Consider the following 15,603-nt stretch of genomic DNA (forward strand, 5'->3'; position numbering starts at 1 on the left):
AAAGTTGCACACAGAATGACTCTTTCTGGCAGCAGTCAATGTCTGATTGTTGTGCAGAATGCTCGGCTATGCGTTTCTTGAGGCGGGTCAGGGTTGTGCAGCACAGAGTATTAAGTAGCTTTTTTTCTCACAGCAGCCACTTAATTCAGCTGACCAATTCATCACTACTCTGGATGAACTTAGAAATGTGCTAATTTTGCTGAACTTAGAATTTTTAAAGGCTGCAAAAATTCTTAAGCGGTTAGCTTTCCTATTTCTGTATAGCAGTTGCTTATTTACTATGAACACAATTTTGGAATTCACATTGTGACCTCAGTGGATTTCACTTAAGAGGCACAGAGGAATTCAGTGACTTGATTCCAATGTAGTAACAATCTGGGGGTTGTTTAAGCCATGGGTTGATGCAACCCAAAACCCACGTGTTTATCGCAAAGTGCCAACACTGCAATAAAACCTGAATCTGACTTTTCCTGAATGTCTTCCCAGTTCGGAATATTAACAGAAAATTAATATCAGCTTGGGCAGGGAAGGCCAAGATAAATCAACTTATATTTGAGATCTAACTGCTGGCATCTGGAATACAAGTTCTAAAGTTTGCTCTGCCATATTGCCTGGAGATGGCATGTTGCTTTGCTGTGGTCCTTAGAATGTGAGCCTGAGACATCTGGGCTACATCCATCCAAGCACAAGACCACAGGTCACAAGAGGTCTACCCTCTGTTTTTCAATAAAATTAAACAAGTATTCAGTGAATTCTGCTACCTCCAAAAGGCCTTCATACTGGGCTTCACTATGGAACCTTTGAAATAACAGCACAGAGAACGTCTAAATGGATCAACAGTGCCTTTCTTTCACCACTGGCAAAATGCAGCCATCTTTTAAATGCCTGCAAACTCCTGAGCAAACTTCCAAACAGAGGGTGTGGCTTCCATTGTCAGCCAGCCTTCAAAGTGTTCTCCCACAGACTATCCACCTTACTCTTTTTAACAAATTAAAGAGTCATTCTAGCTCAGTGATTTAACAGAAAAATGTGGTTTATTCAGACTGTATGTCATTTTCCCACCACAATCTGAAGGATCTGAACAGACCGTGTCATCTTGCTGGATGCTTCTATAAATGCTGTAAGCCCCACTATTCATATCACCGTTGGTTTGTCCCAGTACATCCACCAGAAATAATCCTAGACACAAACATGCAAATTACATATCTGGAAGAAAATATTTGAGATTTACTGTGAATGCTCTAAAATCACCAGCACAAGAGTTGCTAGTAGGAAGGTAGAATGACATGATCGAACAGGAAAAGAGCACTGAGCATTGAGATTTTCTAAGATCTGAGAAAATTGTGTCATGAACATGGGAAGCAATACTTGAGCTTCCAGCTTATGCTCCCCATGGAGCCATCCCAGGTTCTATCTGCCTGGACAGACTCTGCTTTTACCTTGCCTATTTGAACATTCCTTGCATGCATTACCCAAACCTGAGTTTTCCCTTCCCTTGCCTTCCTTGATGCTTCACTGAACTCTGGATTTTGTCCTGCTTGCCTCACTTGATTCTGAATTCCTGGACATGGAACACTGCCCATGACCATGTAACCAAACCTGTACACTGCTACGGCAATTGCTTGCAACGGAAGACTGTGGCTCTGTGTATCCTGGGTCCGGCAAAGTTTTTATTCATGTAGGCTCATAAGGTCTTTCCCACAAATTGTTATTAACTATCTTGGCAAAAAAGTATAATTCATATAAGTACTCTTAAATTGTATTCATTGCAAAATCCCTCCCCTTCAAATCCAGCAGAGTATGCATGTTTTCATGTAGTAATCCCTTTCTTGGAGTAAGTAACTTGCTTCTAAGTATATATATTACTATAGCCTTAAAAGTGTTCAGATGGTATTCAGCTTTCTACCTCTTACCCCAAAAAGGTCTGTTGTGATACATTTACTTTAAACAAAACAACTAATTTAGGTGTACTTGCAATGATTCTTCAATGCTAATTCATAATCTTATACATTTGAAAGTTCAGCCGTTTTCAAACTATCTACCTTCACATAACACTTTCTATGTCACCTCATGTTTGAGGAGTGCAACTGTTGCCATCGGGACATGGAATAGGGTACATACTGTCAAGAGTAAAAAATAAAAAAATCCTTTGAGAGTCTGCTGAGGGTGTACAATCATACGGTTTACATACACATTCATTACAGTCATATGGATTACAGGGAGGGCTTACAGAGAATATGTAAGGGGACCCCTATATATTTTCAGGGAGAGCTTACAAAGCATATACAAATCGACAATATATAAGGGTCTTCAGCTTATTCTGGTCAAGTAGCTTAGTAGGTTGCATAGCTCCCTTGTTCCCAAAGCTTGGAAATATGCCAGAGTTGTGCCCTGTAGGAACTGCTCAGGGAAAACACAGTTTCCTGGAACCATAAACACCAAATTGTGGAGGTTTCTGCACAGCACAGCTCTGTCTGAGCTGAATTAGAAAAACGATGAAAGACTGAACAGCAGCTGAAAACTCATTGATCATGCGTGTACTGCATCTTATTTTATGTTCCAAACTAGAGAAGAATGTCTCAGTAACTTTGTTCATAATACACTCGAGCATTATGAGCTGGGCCAATTTGTAATACAAACCTGTTAATTATAAACTTCAATGACACCAGTTGTTTGAATGTATTCAAACTTGACAAGTAGCCTCATTCAGGTGTATCTCTCTTCTGAATACCTGGGTTGCTTCGTGCAACATCTGGACTTGGAACTCTGATCTGTCAGAGGGGAGTTCCAGGTTCAGATGTCATACTAAACAACACAGCAGTGAAGCATCCCTGCATTATTTAGCTCCTCTCCCTGGCAGGAATAGACAAGCAGGAGCAATCGATTTTTAAAATAAAAATTTAAAGAATCCTGGCTTCTTGTTATATGCAAACTGGGTCAGTGTGGGAACCTGATATTTGCCACAACATATAATGCTAAACCATGGTTCACTGTTATATCTACATGTAGCAGCTGTCCTCTGTATCCAGAAAAGCTAATAATAATCATAATCATAACCATTTGATACAGGATAGCATAAAGTCTTTCATTACATTTCTCAGTGCAGGTTATTTAATATAATTGTTCAAATGATATATTTGGAATTTTCATTCTGTTCTCTCCTTGGATGTCTAGTATGATATTAAAACCTAGAATTCTATCTCTTGCCTTCTTTCAAGCCAGAATTGGAATTCAGAGATTCAGTTGTGAAAATTTACAAGTGTTTGTTATGTGCCATCAACATATATACACTTAAATATCAGCTTTTTCTCATAATCTACATGAACGAGGCAATGCAGGAGGCATGCAGTCCATTATAATTTTACTCTTTCAGACTGTCAAGAAATCAGAGGGTGGACTAGTTTGTATATTTCTTTTTCAGGCATATTAGGGAATTCATTGTTAGGGAAATCTAATCCATTCTTTATGCCCAGTGTTTAACATATCTAGCTGACAGCACAGTTGCAGCTGCTAGTTTAGACTAATGTTTGGCTTGACCCTAAATATCAAACCAAAAGTTAAGCAATGGCCAACAATATCCAATCAATACTAACCGTCATCCTTCACAGACATATATCTCAGCTGCATCAAACAGTGGGTCTAAAGACATGATGCATGGAACTGTACATTAGCCTAAACTTGCAGCTCCCACTAAGTTCAACAAAAACAATAATAGGTTCTCATGAAGCTCTCCCTCCATCTAGTAGTATTTCCCTAGGCGCTACACTACATCACTGATGCTTTTGGCAAGAGGCCAAACACAAGGAATGTCTTGAGACAAGAGCATAACATTTTGCAAGGTGTTATGGGTGGCAGAGGGTGGCATTGAATGCACATTTACCAGTTTAGTAACAAAAGCACAGTCTGGTATTGGTTTGGGGCATTTCTGGACATCCCAATTTTAGCTCATTTATAGAAGCCAAACAGCCATAATATGGAATAGTCTTCAGCTTAAATTAATCAAGCTTGGATAAAATAACTGCTTGGGCTTCAAAGATCATCAGAGCATTTAGATTATTCAAATGGTCTAAATACTATTGTACATGACCTGTAAATATTTTTTTCAACAGGAAAGGCACTTCGTTTAATGTTTCTTGACTCCAACTGATCAAAAAGCACGGTTTTTGGCTAATGAAGCATGGGACTAAATTTAGAAACTTTAACTGAAATATAAATGCCACCGATTCAAGTTCCTTGTATTTTTCATTATTTGCACATATGCTTTCAAATAGTTTTTAACAAAACCCAGGCCCCATGATAAAATCCAGGATAGGACTTTGGTATTTAAAAGCTGTTATCTACTGGTGGCTGTCAAGGGCAGTTGGGTAACTTCTGTTCTGTTCTCAAAGAATAAACATCAGCTTTACAAAATATGAGGAACTAATTAACAAACCTGTGATCTGTGTCAGTGAAAAGGTCGGAAATGAATTAACATGAAGCATGAACTGTTTCTTCATTCCTAAGGCTAAGATGAATCATGCTCATCATGCCTAGTATTAGCAGTATGCTTTATTTTCGAGTTCCACTGATAACCAAGACTATGACTTTCCCATATACCAATTCATTCTAAACTGAAACTTTTACACATGGGGTCAACCATAACTATTTTTACATGGCTCTTTTTAGTTAGAGATGGCAGTGGACAGTGTTAAATTGAACATCCTTGCCAATTACACATGTATTATGTGTTTCAGACAGGTAAAATATTCTGATGGCAGCTTTTAATAGGCCAAGATAGCATAACCGGGAGTAAAGTTGAATGGGGGATGGTTTGGATGGAGCATTTTTAGCTGAAAAGCCACAGGTCAGGTCAAGCTTAAGTACACTTTTGAAGTAACTTTTCCCTAATATATGTGGCCATCGAAATAGTTTACAATATGTAAAAGTACCCATATTGGGTATGCTAAGTGGTGAAATATGAGAGAACAGTACTAACAGGAAAGCAAAGGACAAAACAGGTTTTCCTTCCCTTGTTTTCAAAGTACCCTCACCCAGCAAGGAATCATACAGAACCAGAAGTGGTGTGTATTTCTGACTGAATGGGAAATTGCAAACACCAGTGGGTTCTGCTTGAACCACCAAATCCAACAGGCATAGACTCTCCTCATTCCTGCCCCAAGCCACCCCAACAGCCAACATCACTTAAGAGCTGTTTGCAAATGAAAAGCAGTGGAGACAAATTTAGTGCTCCTGCCCTGACAAACAATAGATCAGTTTTTTAAAAGAGGCTTCTGCTTCTTAGTGTGGGTTTTGTTGGGTTAGAGTTGAAAGGAACCATTTCAAAGTTGGCAGGCTGTTTGTTGTTGATGCATATTTACTCCCAAGTATATCCTATCAAGTTCAAAGGAATATATTACCAAGAAAGTAGCTAGCAGTCATCTAAAACAATCTGAAGCATGTTTCTGAAATAAATCTTTGTACAGTGGGTTCATTCCCAGTATGAATAGGATCACAGCTTAAACTGCATACAACAAGCATACAGCTGAATTAGCTCCAAACGGAATAATTAAACATTGTTTATCTCTATCTATAATAGGTATTTTTCCAAAGCAGCACACTTTGTCCAGTTTGACCTAGAAATATCTATCTAACCAGTCTCCTTAACATTAAGGGGATTTTGGTGTGCCAACAGTGGTTAAAGTGAACTTTTTTTCTATCAGTGTTCAATATTTCCTTTTTGTGAGAAAAATAAGACATGTGAGCTTATTGTAATAGTAACGGGCTAAACAAATATTGATGGCTAGTATGTCTTAAAAATTGAATGATTCTTATATCACTTCATCAAGGTAGTCATTAGGCTTATTTTTATTTACTTTTAAAACTTGTTGACAACCATTAATTCACTGCCTGGATATACCACATTTTTCGCTCTATAAGATGCACTTTTCCCCCCTCAAAAGTAAGGGGAAATGTCTGTGCGTCTTATAGAGAGAATGTGTGTGTGCCCGACGCCCGGGACGCTGCCAGTCCGCCTGCACCACATGGCACCACCTGGCCTACATGCGCTCGGCGCGCACTGCTCCACCCCCCCCTCCGGCGCAGGTGAGAGCTGTGCCGCTCAGGGGGAGCGGTGCGGAGGAGGAGGAGCCGCGGGCTTTAACATGCCAGCCGCATGGAGAGACTGACCGCTCACCCCCACTGCCCGGGAAGACCTGCCGCTGCCATGCCGCCTGGAAGACCACCACCGGCACGCTGCCGGCCCCACGTGGCACCATCTGGCCAGCACGCGCTCGGCGCACCCTGCTCCGCCCCCTCCTCCGGCGCAGGTGAGAGTTGTTAATCACAGGTCGGTGTGTGTTTTCAAATGGCAACCCGTCTTTTAATGAAGCCCATGGGGAAGTGATGGGGAATGGGCCTGTGATTATCAGGAAGCTTTCCATGGATCAGTTATCTGTTAGTTGATCAGACACATTTTTTTAGGACCCGTGGATATTTGAACAGCATTACCTTTGTGTATGAAGTTTATTCTTCAAAGGCTACTTAGTTAGCTGTGTGTTTGATTTACCGTACAATATCTCATTTTTTGTCAGATTTTTTTTTATTATTTACTAGTAGGGCAACATGGACATTACTGGCTTTTTTAGTTTTGTTATTGAATTGTCTGCAGCAGCTCTTGTATAACTGGTGTAGATTGTGGATTCCTTCAATAATTCCACTACTGACTAAGAAAGTGATGTCAGTGATTGTGAGCAACAGAGCTTCATAAATTCTGATTCTAGTGATGATGAGTTCTATGGGTTCAACGAAAACTAGAAGAGTACTCGAACTTTAAAGTCTCTCTTTTGTTAATGACAGTGATGATGGTTCTTAATGCCACTGTTGACTGCTGTTCACTTTACAAGGTTGAAATACGGTATTACTGCAGTCTGTTATAGTTTATTAAATAGTTTAGTAAACCATTTGATTCAGAATATTTTTTTCTTGTTTTCCTCCTCTAAAAACTAGGTGAGTCTTATGGTCAGGTGCGTCTTATAGAGCGAAAAATACGGTAAGTTCCTAAAGAACATATCTGCTTCTTTTAGTTCTGTGAGAATACATGTTTATATCTGCATGCAGGATATGGTATGGAAAAGGAAAAGTCCATCTTAGTTACAAATGGTTTCAGCTATATTTCAGAGCAAAAGAGACCTCACAACAATCCTGCAACTGGGCCATTGTTGTGGCCATTTTATCCTGTTTCAGAATGAGAAAAGCAAACTGGAAATGCCTCCATTTTCAGCACCATTATAGGATTGATAGTTCCTTTTTGAAATCACCTTAGAAACTGTTTGGATCCTATCAGCTTCTCTAAAAATGCAGCATTCCAAGTCAGAAAGTTCAGAGTCCAAATGTAAGCTAGAAGAAGAGGAGCAGGGCTGGAATACATGGCTGAAAAGCTAAAGTTAGCAGTGAGATTAACCAAGAGGCTAGTGAGAAACAGACTGCCTCTGGCTCAGAGGAGACACTGTAGAAAAGTGAGCATCAGAGAAGGATAGTAAGAACTCATCAAGTCTGGCATTCCTGCTGTCTAGCCCACAAGCCTGAGGATATAGGAATGAGAAGAGAAGAAATCTGTCTGAAATCAATTCTTGACATGGACAAAAGCTAACTTCACCAATCAGAGGGATCACTACTTTGATAGCTGCTACTTGTTAACAACCTTATTCACTCTATATTGCAAAGTCAGTCTAAGTTTCTGTACTGCAAAGTCAGCCTAGCTTGATAAAGTACTGTATTTTAGAAGCCTTTCATTTTGATCTACTGGAAAAAGAGAAAGATGTGCTCATGATGAAAACTGGGCCCTGAATGAATGAAAACAGCCTTGCTTATAGCACATATATTGAAGTATATACAGTCTGATTGTATTAGCAGTGCTGTAGGATGCTTGGTGATAGGGCTGCGGGTAGCACAGTGGTTGAGCTGCTGGGCTGGTTGATTGAAAGGTCTACAGTTCGAATCCGCACAATGGGGTGAGCTCCTGTTGCTCTAGCCCAGCTCCTTCCAACCTTGCAATTCGAAAGCATACAAATGCAAGTAGATAAATAGGTACCTCTTTGGTGGGAATGTAACAGCATTCCATGCACTTCAGTGTTTAGTCATGCTGGCCACATGACCACAGAAACTGTCTGTGGACAAACGCTGGCTCCCTCAGCTAGGAAACAGAGATGGGCACCATGCCCTAGAGTCAGACATGACTGGACTTTAATGTCATGGGGAAACCTTTACCTTTAGGATGCTTGGTGTGACATTTAGGTTATAGAGAGTCCAATCATTTAGCATTTGTAATACAAAAGAACCAAGCAAGTATCAGTATCTCTAAAAACAAATAAAGAATAGGATATACTGGGTTATTCTCCCCACCATCACTAAAGCTGGTTTGTCCAAAAGAGAAAAGTTGCTATGTAGGTAAATTTGGTGATCCTAGAAAGAAATATTTGTGTTTTACCTCAAGACTTGCAATTTAGAGAGTATCAAAATAAAGTTATCAGCCGATAAAACATGTAAGAAGAGATATGGATAAAATGGGAAAATAATAGGGAAGTAACAGATGGGGAGTCAAATGTTGTTGTTTGTAAGAGGAAAGGTGGAAATATTTTGTGTATTTTCAATGCAGTGCTTAAGAGAATCAGCTCAGCCATAAACCCAGACAATCCACTATCATTATGCAATATTAGGGAAATAGTGCAGACTTACCTTACAGAGTTGCTGCAAGGCTGAACAAATGCACCATATCAATAGGAGTTTAGCAAGATAATATCCATTATCATTATTATGTATTAACCTTCCCACAGGGAAGGGTAGCATCATGTTGGAGAGAGCAAAGTAATAACTCCATCATGTCCTTCCATGGTTTTAACTGGTACTTGTCCCTTGTATGATCTGACATCAAAAGGAAGCATTGCATCACCATCCACTAAATCATGCAGCCATGGCAATCTTTTTCTACTTAATAAAAGACTTTTGACAAAATCCTTCCTGGAGTAAGTGTTCCAGAATGTTATATAAAGCAGTACCAAAACAGCCAGCAAAGAAATCAAACCAAATGAAAGCGAAAGTTAAGGTCCCATGGCACAGGTTTTACAACACTGAGGACTGGTCTAATGATAACACCTGTCAGTTTTATCATCAATAGCAACAACATATTATGAACAGCACAAGAACAGGTATTTGTACATGCTAATGCAGATTTCCCAGTTTACAAAAGCAAAATGAAGTTATTAATTATCTTCAACCACTCAGAGCCAAGTTCACCATGTAGTTTCATCTGGCAGCAAGGGCTGGTTGAGAAATTTATAAACTGATCCACCCAGAGCAACCCTGTGGACACGGAAGGTCTCGCATCTCATGCAAGTACAGACCTGTCAATTCCTGGCAGCTAGTCATGTTTTATCCACTTTTTTTCAGAACCAAACTCAACACATTTCCACTTGCAGTAATCACTGTATCAATCAGTGCACCCAATCAGAATTATTTCCTTTGTGTGGCTTTTAATACAGTTATCCGTATTAGAGGCATCCAGTGTATTTCAAGGAAATAAAGTCCTCAAGTGTAACTAAATAATAATGATAACTTGTAAAGTTAATTAAGTAGTCCAGAATACGCTAAGCAGTTGCATCTATATCAAAACTCCCTTAGCCTTTTATTAGATACAAAACATAGGCAGATGGCCTTCCCCCTTAACTTCAATCCTGGGAGAGAGTAGGTTGGTAGCCTTCTGACCCAATCCATTTCATCTGTTCATTTCTCAGGAGGCCTCATACTGAAAAATGGTGAATTAAGGACAAAATCGTCATGGGGTGATGACTGCAAGCTGCTGTTTTCAGTGGCTTATGGTCCTGCACTGCACACAGAGAAGAGTGGCAGAGGTAATCTTTGCCTCCCTGTCCTCCACCCTGCATTTTCCACTAAACAGGAATTTTTGTCTGTTTAGCTGAAGAATCTCAAAGAGAGAGGAAAGGAATCTGGAGAGACTTCAGGGCAGCCCATATCTGGTAGCTTTCCTATAGTCTGGAGTGTCTCATCCTGCCTAATCTTGGGTATTAAGTAGGGCTGGGCCTAGCTGAAATTTGGATGAGTGACTTAATGTTGTGAACCACCCACAGAGCTTTGGCTATGGGTGGTATAGAGACGATGATGATGAGGAGGAGGAGGAGGAGGAGGAGATGATGTTTCTGGCCTCTTCAAATTTGTCTTCCCCCCTACTGAAAAAGAGAGTTCTCCATTTTACTCTTCTTTGAGGTCACTTGCCCAACTCTTGAGGGCAAGCAATATGCTTCTTTTCAGGTTGGCTGAAATAAACCATGGCAGGGAAGTACAGAGCTCCAATTTCCAGTTCCAAGGTGCGGTCTCTGACCTTGTATCTGAGAATCTGAACTATCAGATGCTATCTGGGAGTCTGAAGACAAATTACACATTACATGGGACAGTTGTGGGGTGGTTTAGTTGGGGAAACTGTTGGGGAAAGGTTTAACATTCCTCCATCAATCAAATTCAGAAGATCAAACAGCTACTTTCCAATAAAACCAAAATCATAATGTGTAGCTTGGCAGTATGAAGAAACTGTACTTTCCAATTGAGGGTAGATGTTGATAACTTGCAGCAGAGGGTTGGATTGGATAACCTTAGCACTATATGATTGCCTATTGAAAAAGTCCTTAGAGATTCAATCTGAAATTCATGTATTCTGAGATTTATGAATTGAGACTATTTTCTGAAATAAAAGACCCTTCTCCATGCATTGTCAATAACAATTTAAGACACTTACATAAAATTCACACAGCCTGTTCCTGCAGGTGGGGCAATCCAAACAAAACTGAGATTTGTGGTCGGTAGATGGCTTACATGTGACGCAACCACACTGCACATGAATTGATTTCCAAACTGGTGATCAGACATTATCCCTATAAGTAAAACATAAAACAAAGATAAAACACACATTCATTTAAGCACAAAAATCCATTTTATTTCTTCAGAAACATTAAGTAAACAATTTATAACAAATTTAATCGCAACACTGATAAATGTGACATTCTGTTCCTTTAAAGATTTTTTTTCTTGAACACAGATGCCAAAAGAACTTGACCTCTTGACTTCATTGCTATGTCTTCCTCTATGTAATATTGACATTTCCTTTCATTACCTCACATGAGTAAATATCTAATTTCCAAAAACTTTTAATAAAAATTAACCTCTGGTTCAAAATGCAGTCATGTTACTCTGAGTAAAGGAAGGGCAGAATTCTCAGACAGTTGAGAATAGTAGATTTAATGTTAGTGGCAGGTGTATGTACTCTGGAGTTCAGTCGTATCTTTACAGGAGCTATCCATGGTCCTGAAACTAAAGTTTGTGCATTGAGTTCAGCCCCTTTAAATGCATGCACTGTTCCACAGTAATTCTAACCACCAGCCTCCACTTCTGCTGTATACCATTTGCTGTGATTGATACACAGCATGCAATTGACAAGAAGAGGATACCACTATGCTTAGCTGAATCATGGAGATGATGATGGTGATGATGATGGTGATGATGATGCAAATGCATTCCAGTATTCATAATGTTCAGAACATTATTTGCTTTTTTGCAGTCTGATGTGGAGGAGGAAGTTTCACTTGGGAAGCACCAAAGTGGAGGATTAAATTGACAAGGACATTGATGAGAAGAGAATGTGGCTATGAAAAGTTCAATAGTAGACAGGTGGCTTTGTGGACCTACACACTATTATTATTACATCACCACCATCATCTCTATACCAGCTAATAGCCAAGGTTGTCTGGGCAACTCATAACTAGGCACAAGACCCCAAAAATTAAAATAAAAAATAAGTCTAAGAACATGTTCCCACTATCATAAAGGCTCAAAAACTTAAATCCCTTTGGTAATCTGAGGCAGGAGCTACAACCATGTGAGCCAGGAAACCACGTATAGAACATGTACTGATTTAGGGAACAAGGATTTCTTGTTCCCGTCTTGTATACTTTTCCTCTCCTTATTTCAATTATTACTGTTTATTCTACCCTGTTATTTTCCCCCCACCAGAGCCTCAAAACAACACAATTATGGTCAGGGTTTCTTCCTCCTTGAAAATTGTGCAATTTTAAAAAAATATTTTTGTTTGTCATTCTTTTGCATTTCAGTGCCCACTAATATGTATAGTCTTGCCCACTAATATGTATAGTCTTGCCTGGTAAATCTCTTTGTCTGTTTCAGCTGACAAAAAGAGGACAAGGCAAGCTTGCATATATGAACTAATATTCTGCACAGCTGCAGAGGTTCAAGGGCCTGGCTGTCAGCTGAAAACTGCTGGTAAAGGTGTGAGGAGGGAGGGGCAGGGAGAATGGCAACAGAAAGTGCATCAAAAGCTTGGGAAGGTACTATTTCCCCTTTAGTAATGTAACCCCTTACTTTTTAATGCTAAACTAAACCTTTTCGACACTTCTCTGATTCTCCACCTACTCCAGAAAGAGGAGATGTTAACTCCCCCTACTTTTTAGAACACTTTCTGCTTCAGCTGTCATTCCCTAACAATTAAAAGGGGGAAAAAAAGGAACGTATGCAGATTTAATAATTGTGAAGTAAATGGAAGAGAAATTTGAGAACCCCTCCATTACTGCAGGTAAGCAAATTTCCCTTGCATCTTCCTCCCAGCCCTAAATGTTTTGCGCTCTCTCTCTCTCTCTCTCTCTTTTTTTTTTTTTGCCCACCCCTCTCCAAAAATCATCCGGGAACTGCAATATTCATAACAAAAAGTGCTTTGAAAAGGGGAGAGAGTGTTAATATATCTACTTTCCAGAGTAGCTTCAGATTCATGGGTGAGTTAAAAAGGCAATGTATCCTAAGAAATATCAGTTCAATACTTAGAATATACATTATTGCAATGGCAAAAGGAACATGGTGCCTCTGCCTGGTCTGAGTGCCTCTTATTTGCTTCTTTTCTCTTTTCCAGTTCATTTCCACTGATAACAGCAAATGACAGCTGGCAACTCTGTGCACCTATACGCACTCTTACCTTGTATTAATTTCTTCTGTTATTTTGTACATAAATTGCACATTTAAGCATCTTCAAGAACTGACAATTTTTATTTTCAATTTGTTTTTTTTACAAATGAGCATTTTTCAGCCCCCATGCCCAATTGTGCTTTTTGAGGCACCAAAGATAAATTTTAAAAAGTCAAGGAATGTGTAACAAGTTTTTACAAAGCGCCATTTCAGCATTATTGCAAGGGCAGTCATTAGCAAAAGTATGAAACCAAGTGGCAAGATGTTTTGCCATTCTTGCCCAGCAGCTCAGTAGCCATTCCTGACAGTCCACAATAAGATTGCCTTGTCGGGTTTGGATAACACAACAACCCATTGTGAGTCAAAGAACCATTAGAACAAGCCATGGATTTTCCGTCTGCTTTGTTCATGAAAAATAAGCCCCCCTCCAAAAACTACACTGGGTTCAGATGACAAAACAACCCATCATGCATGTGTAAGCTGCCCAGAAAGCCTATGGCTAGTGGGGCAGCATACAAATTGAATAAATAGATAACCTAACCAGGCCATAGGGTTGGTTAGGGAGGACCAGAAGGCGATGGCTCAGACTCTAAAGCTTGGCAGGACCATCTGCCTTGTGACCTTGCACAGTTCCATCAATACAATGTATTTTTACTATTTATTTATCTAATATATCTAACATGGACCAATATAAAATATATCTTAAATTGATCAATAACTGATGTTCTATACAAACTAGAATTATGAACTCTGATGCAATCTCAAACAGAAACCATGTGCTATGCAAAAAGAAGCTTTCCCTTCCACTTCCTTAAGATGTAGCAAAAGACACTTCTATGCCTGGGTGAAGGAAAACAAGACTAACACTGGGAATATAATCCTTAAACTGATAACTGAATTTTCAACAGAACAGAGGAACTTCAGTAGTAGAGAAGACAGTTGCAGTTTCTTCATCTCATCTCACTTGAGTTATATCACTGGCTTGGAATTTGGTCATTTGGAAGCACAGATGTAAGGCTAATAGATAGACTCAAGGCATCCACAGGATAATTCAGAATCATAGCTCTTACCTTGGAAACTTGCTCTGAGGTTAGAGCTGGTTCTGTAAACTCAGAAAACTTGCTCCTTACAGCTAGTGTGGAAATATCTGTGTATGACTGACTTTGTAGATGAGCTTTTGGGGGAAGGGAAGGAGGCTCTGCCCACATACAGAGCATCCTGGCAGTACCTCAACCTCCTCTCCTTGTACTCCAAGTCTGAATGTTTAAATGGCTGAACTCAATCAGCTAAGCCTTTTGCATGGAGGTGGCACTGCAAAAGTGACATTTTTTTCCACGGCCCTCCTGCCATGCATAGGATGCCTGTAATCCTCCAAGATTTCTGGCACCTCATTGGACTATGCCCTAAAGAAATCATGATAATTATTTTCCGATCATGAGAGTTTAAAAAAAGGGAAGAAAACATTTTCTCTCTCTTGTACATAATGTCTAAGTAGGAAAAGTATTTCTTTAGTACAGGCCAAGCAAAAACTCTGAGCTGAAAATAATAAACTAAATGAACCGTATGCTAGAAGTTAGCTATCTAACATGTATCTAACAATACAATCCTGGCCAAATATGCCCCACTGTGTTTAGCTGCGCTTATTTCTAAGTAAGCATGCCTAAGATTACAGTCTAAATGGATATAAAATATTCCTTTAACTTAGAAGTGAGGGTGCATAATATTTCCATATCATCATATATCCTCAGTCTTTATGCTGTCACATTGTTGTGTTGAGAAGAAAAAACAGCACTCCTTTTCTCACCAGGAAGGCTTTTCAGTACCTATTGGCCTTGGGTGTGAAAATGAACAAGCTCACATCTTAAGCCAGACTGCTACAGGGAACGGGGGGAGGCATGCACAGAAACTAAGTAATTATACTGCAGTTCTCAAAGCAACCCCAGTGTGTGTTAGATATGCCATAGGCAGAACCTACTTCTTTTAAAAATGTGCTTGTCTTTTAGTAAGAAGGGCCCAGAACATTCACATAATATAAGTTAGTAGCAGTAACTATGAGAGAAATATAACTTCAAATCCTAATCAAAGTTAAAAAATAATTATAAAGTGAGAGTTTCCATACACAGATGGGTCATCAGAGAGTATATCCAAGATCTGCAGCAACTGAGCATCACTAAATCATACGCTACTTAACTGTGACGAGGGACCTCTCTGAACTCCCTTTCCCTTGAGTTTTACTGTGTGTGCTCATTGTGTTGAAATAATTTATATGCCACACTACCCAGCTATGTCTTTCTCCATTGTATATTACTTTACAGTGAAACTATCAGAGTTACTGGCTATATATCATGCCTGACCCAAACGCACAAAAGGAAAGGAAATTAAAAGCTTAGCTATAAAACAATCCATAACATACTTTGCTCTCTGGCATCCAGTGAAATAAAACATCTATATAATGTAGATAAAGGCAAGGCCACCACAGCATCTGCAGCAACCTGGTCATGTGTCTAGGGTCCAGACACTGCCAAAAGGTCACAGATAGGACCAGTGAAAAGCCATAAACACTTGTCATTCAAGAATTAAAGCTGTTGC

General features: G+C 39.5%; 1 protein-coding gene across 1 annotated transcript in view; it reads right to left on the reverse strand.

The window, feature by feature from the left end:
• The window catches only part of RELN (reelin), a 284,110-nt gene that overhangs the window by 236,642 nt on the left and 31,865 nt on the right, over window positions 1-15,603 (reverse strand). The window contains 1 exon segment of the mRNA XM_044423494.1: window positions 10,784-10,919. Coding sequence (XP_044279429.1) covers window positions 10,784-10,914 — 131 coding nt within the window. The 5' untranslated portion in view covers window positions 10,915-10,919.

This window comes from Varanus komodoensis, unplaced genomic scaffold (assembly GCF_004798865.1).
Source record: "Varanus komodoensis strain SLA01 unplaced genomic scaffold, ASM479886v1 scaffold13_3, whole genome shotgun sequence".
Classification (NCBI taxonomy): Eukaryota; Metazoa; Chordata; class Lepidosauria; order Squamata; family Varanidae; genus Varanus; species Varanus komodoensis.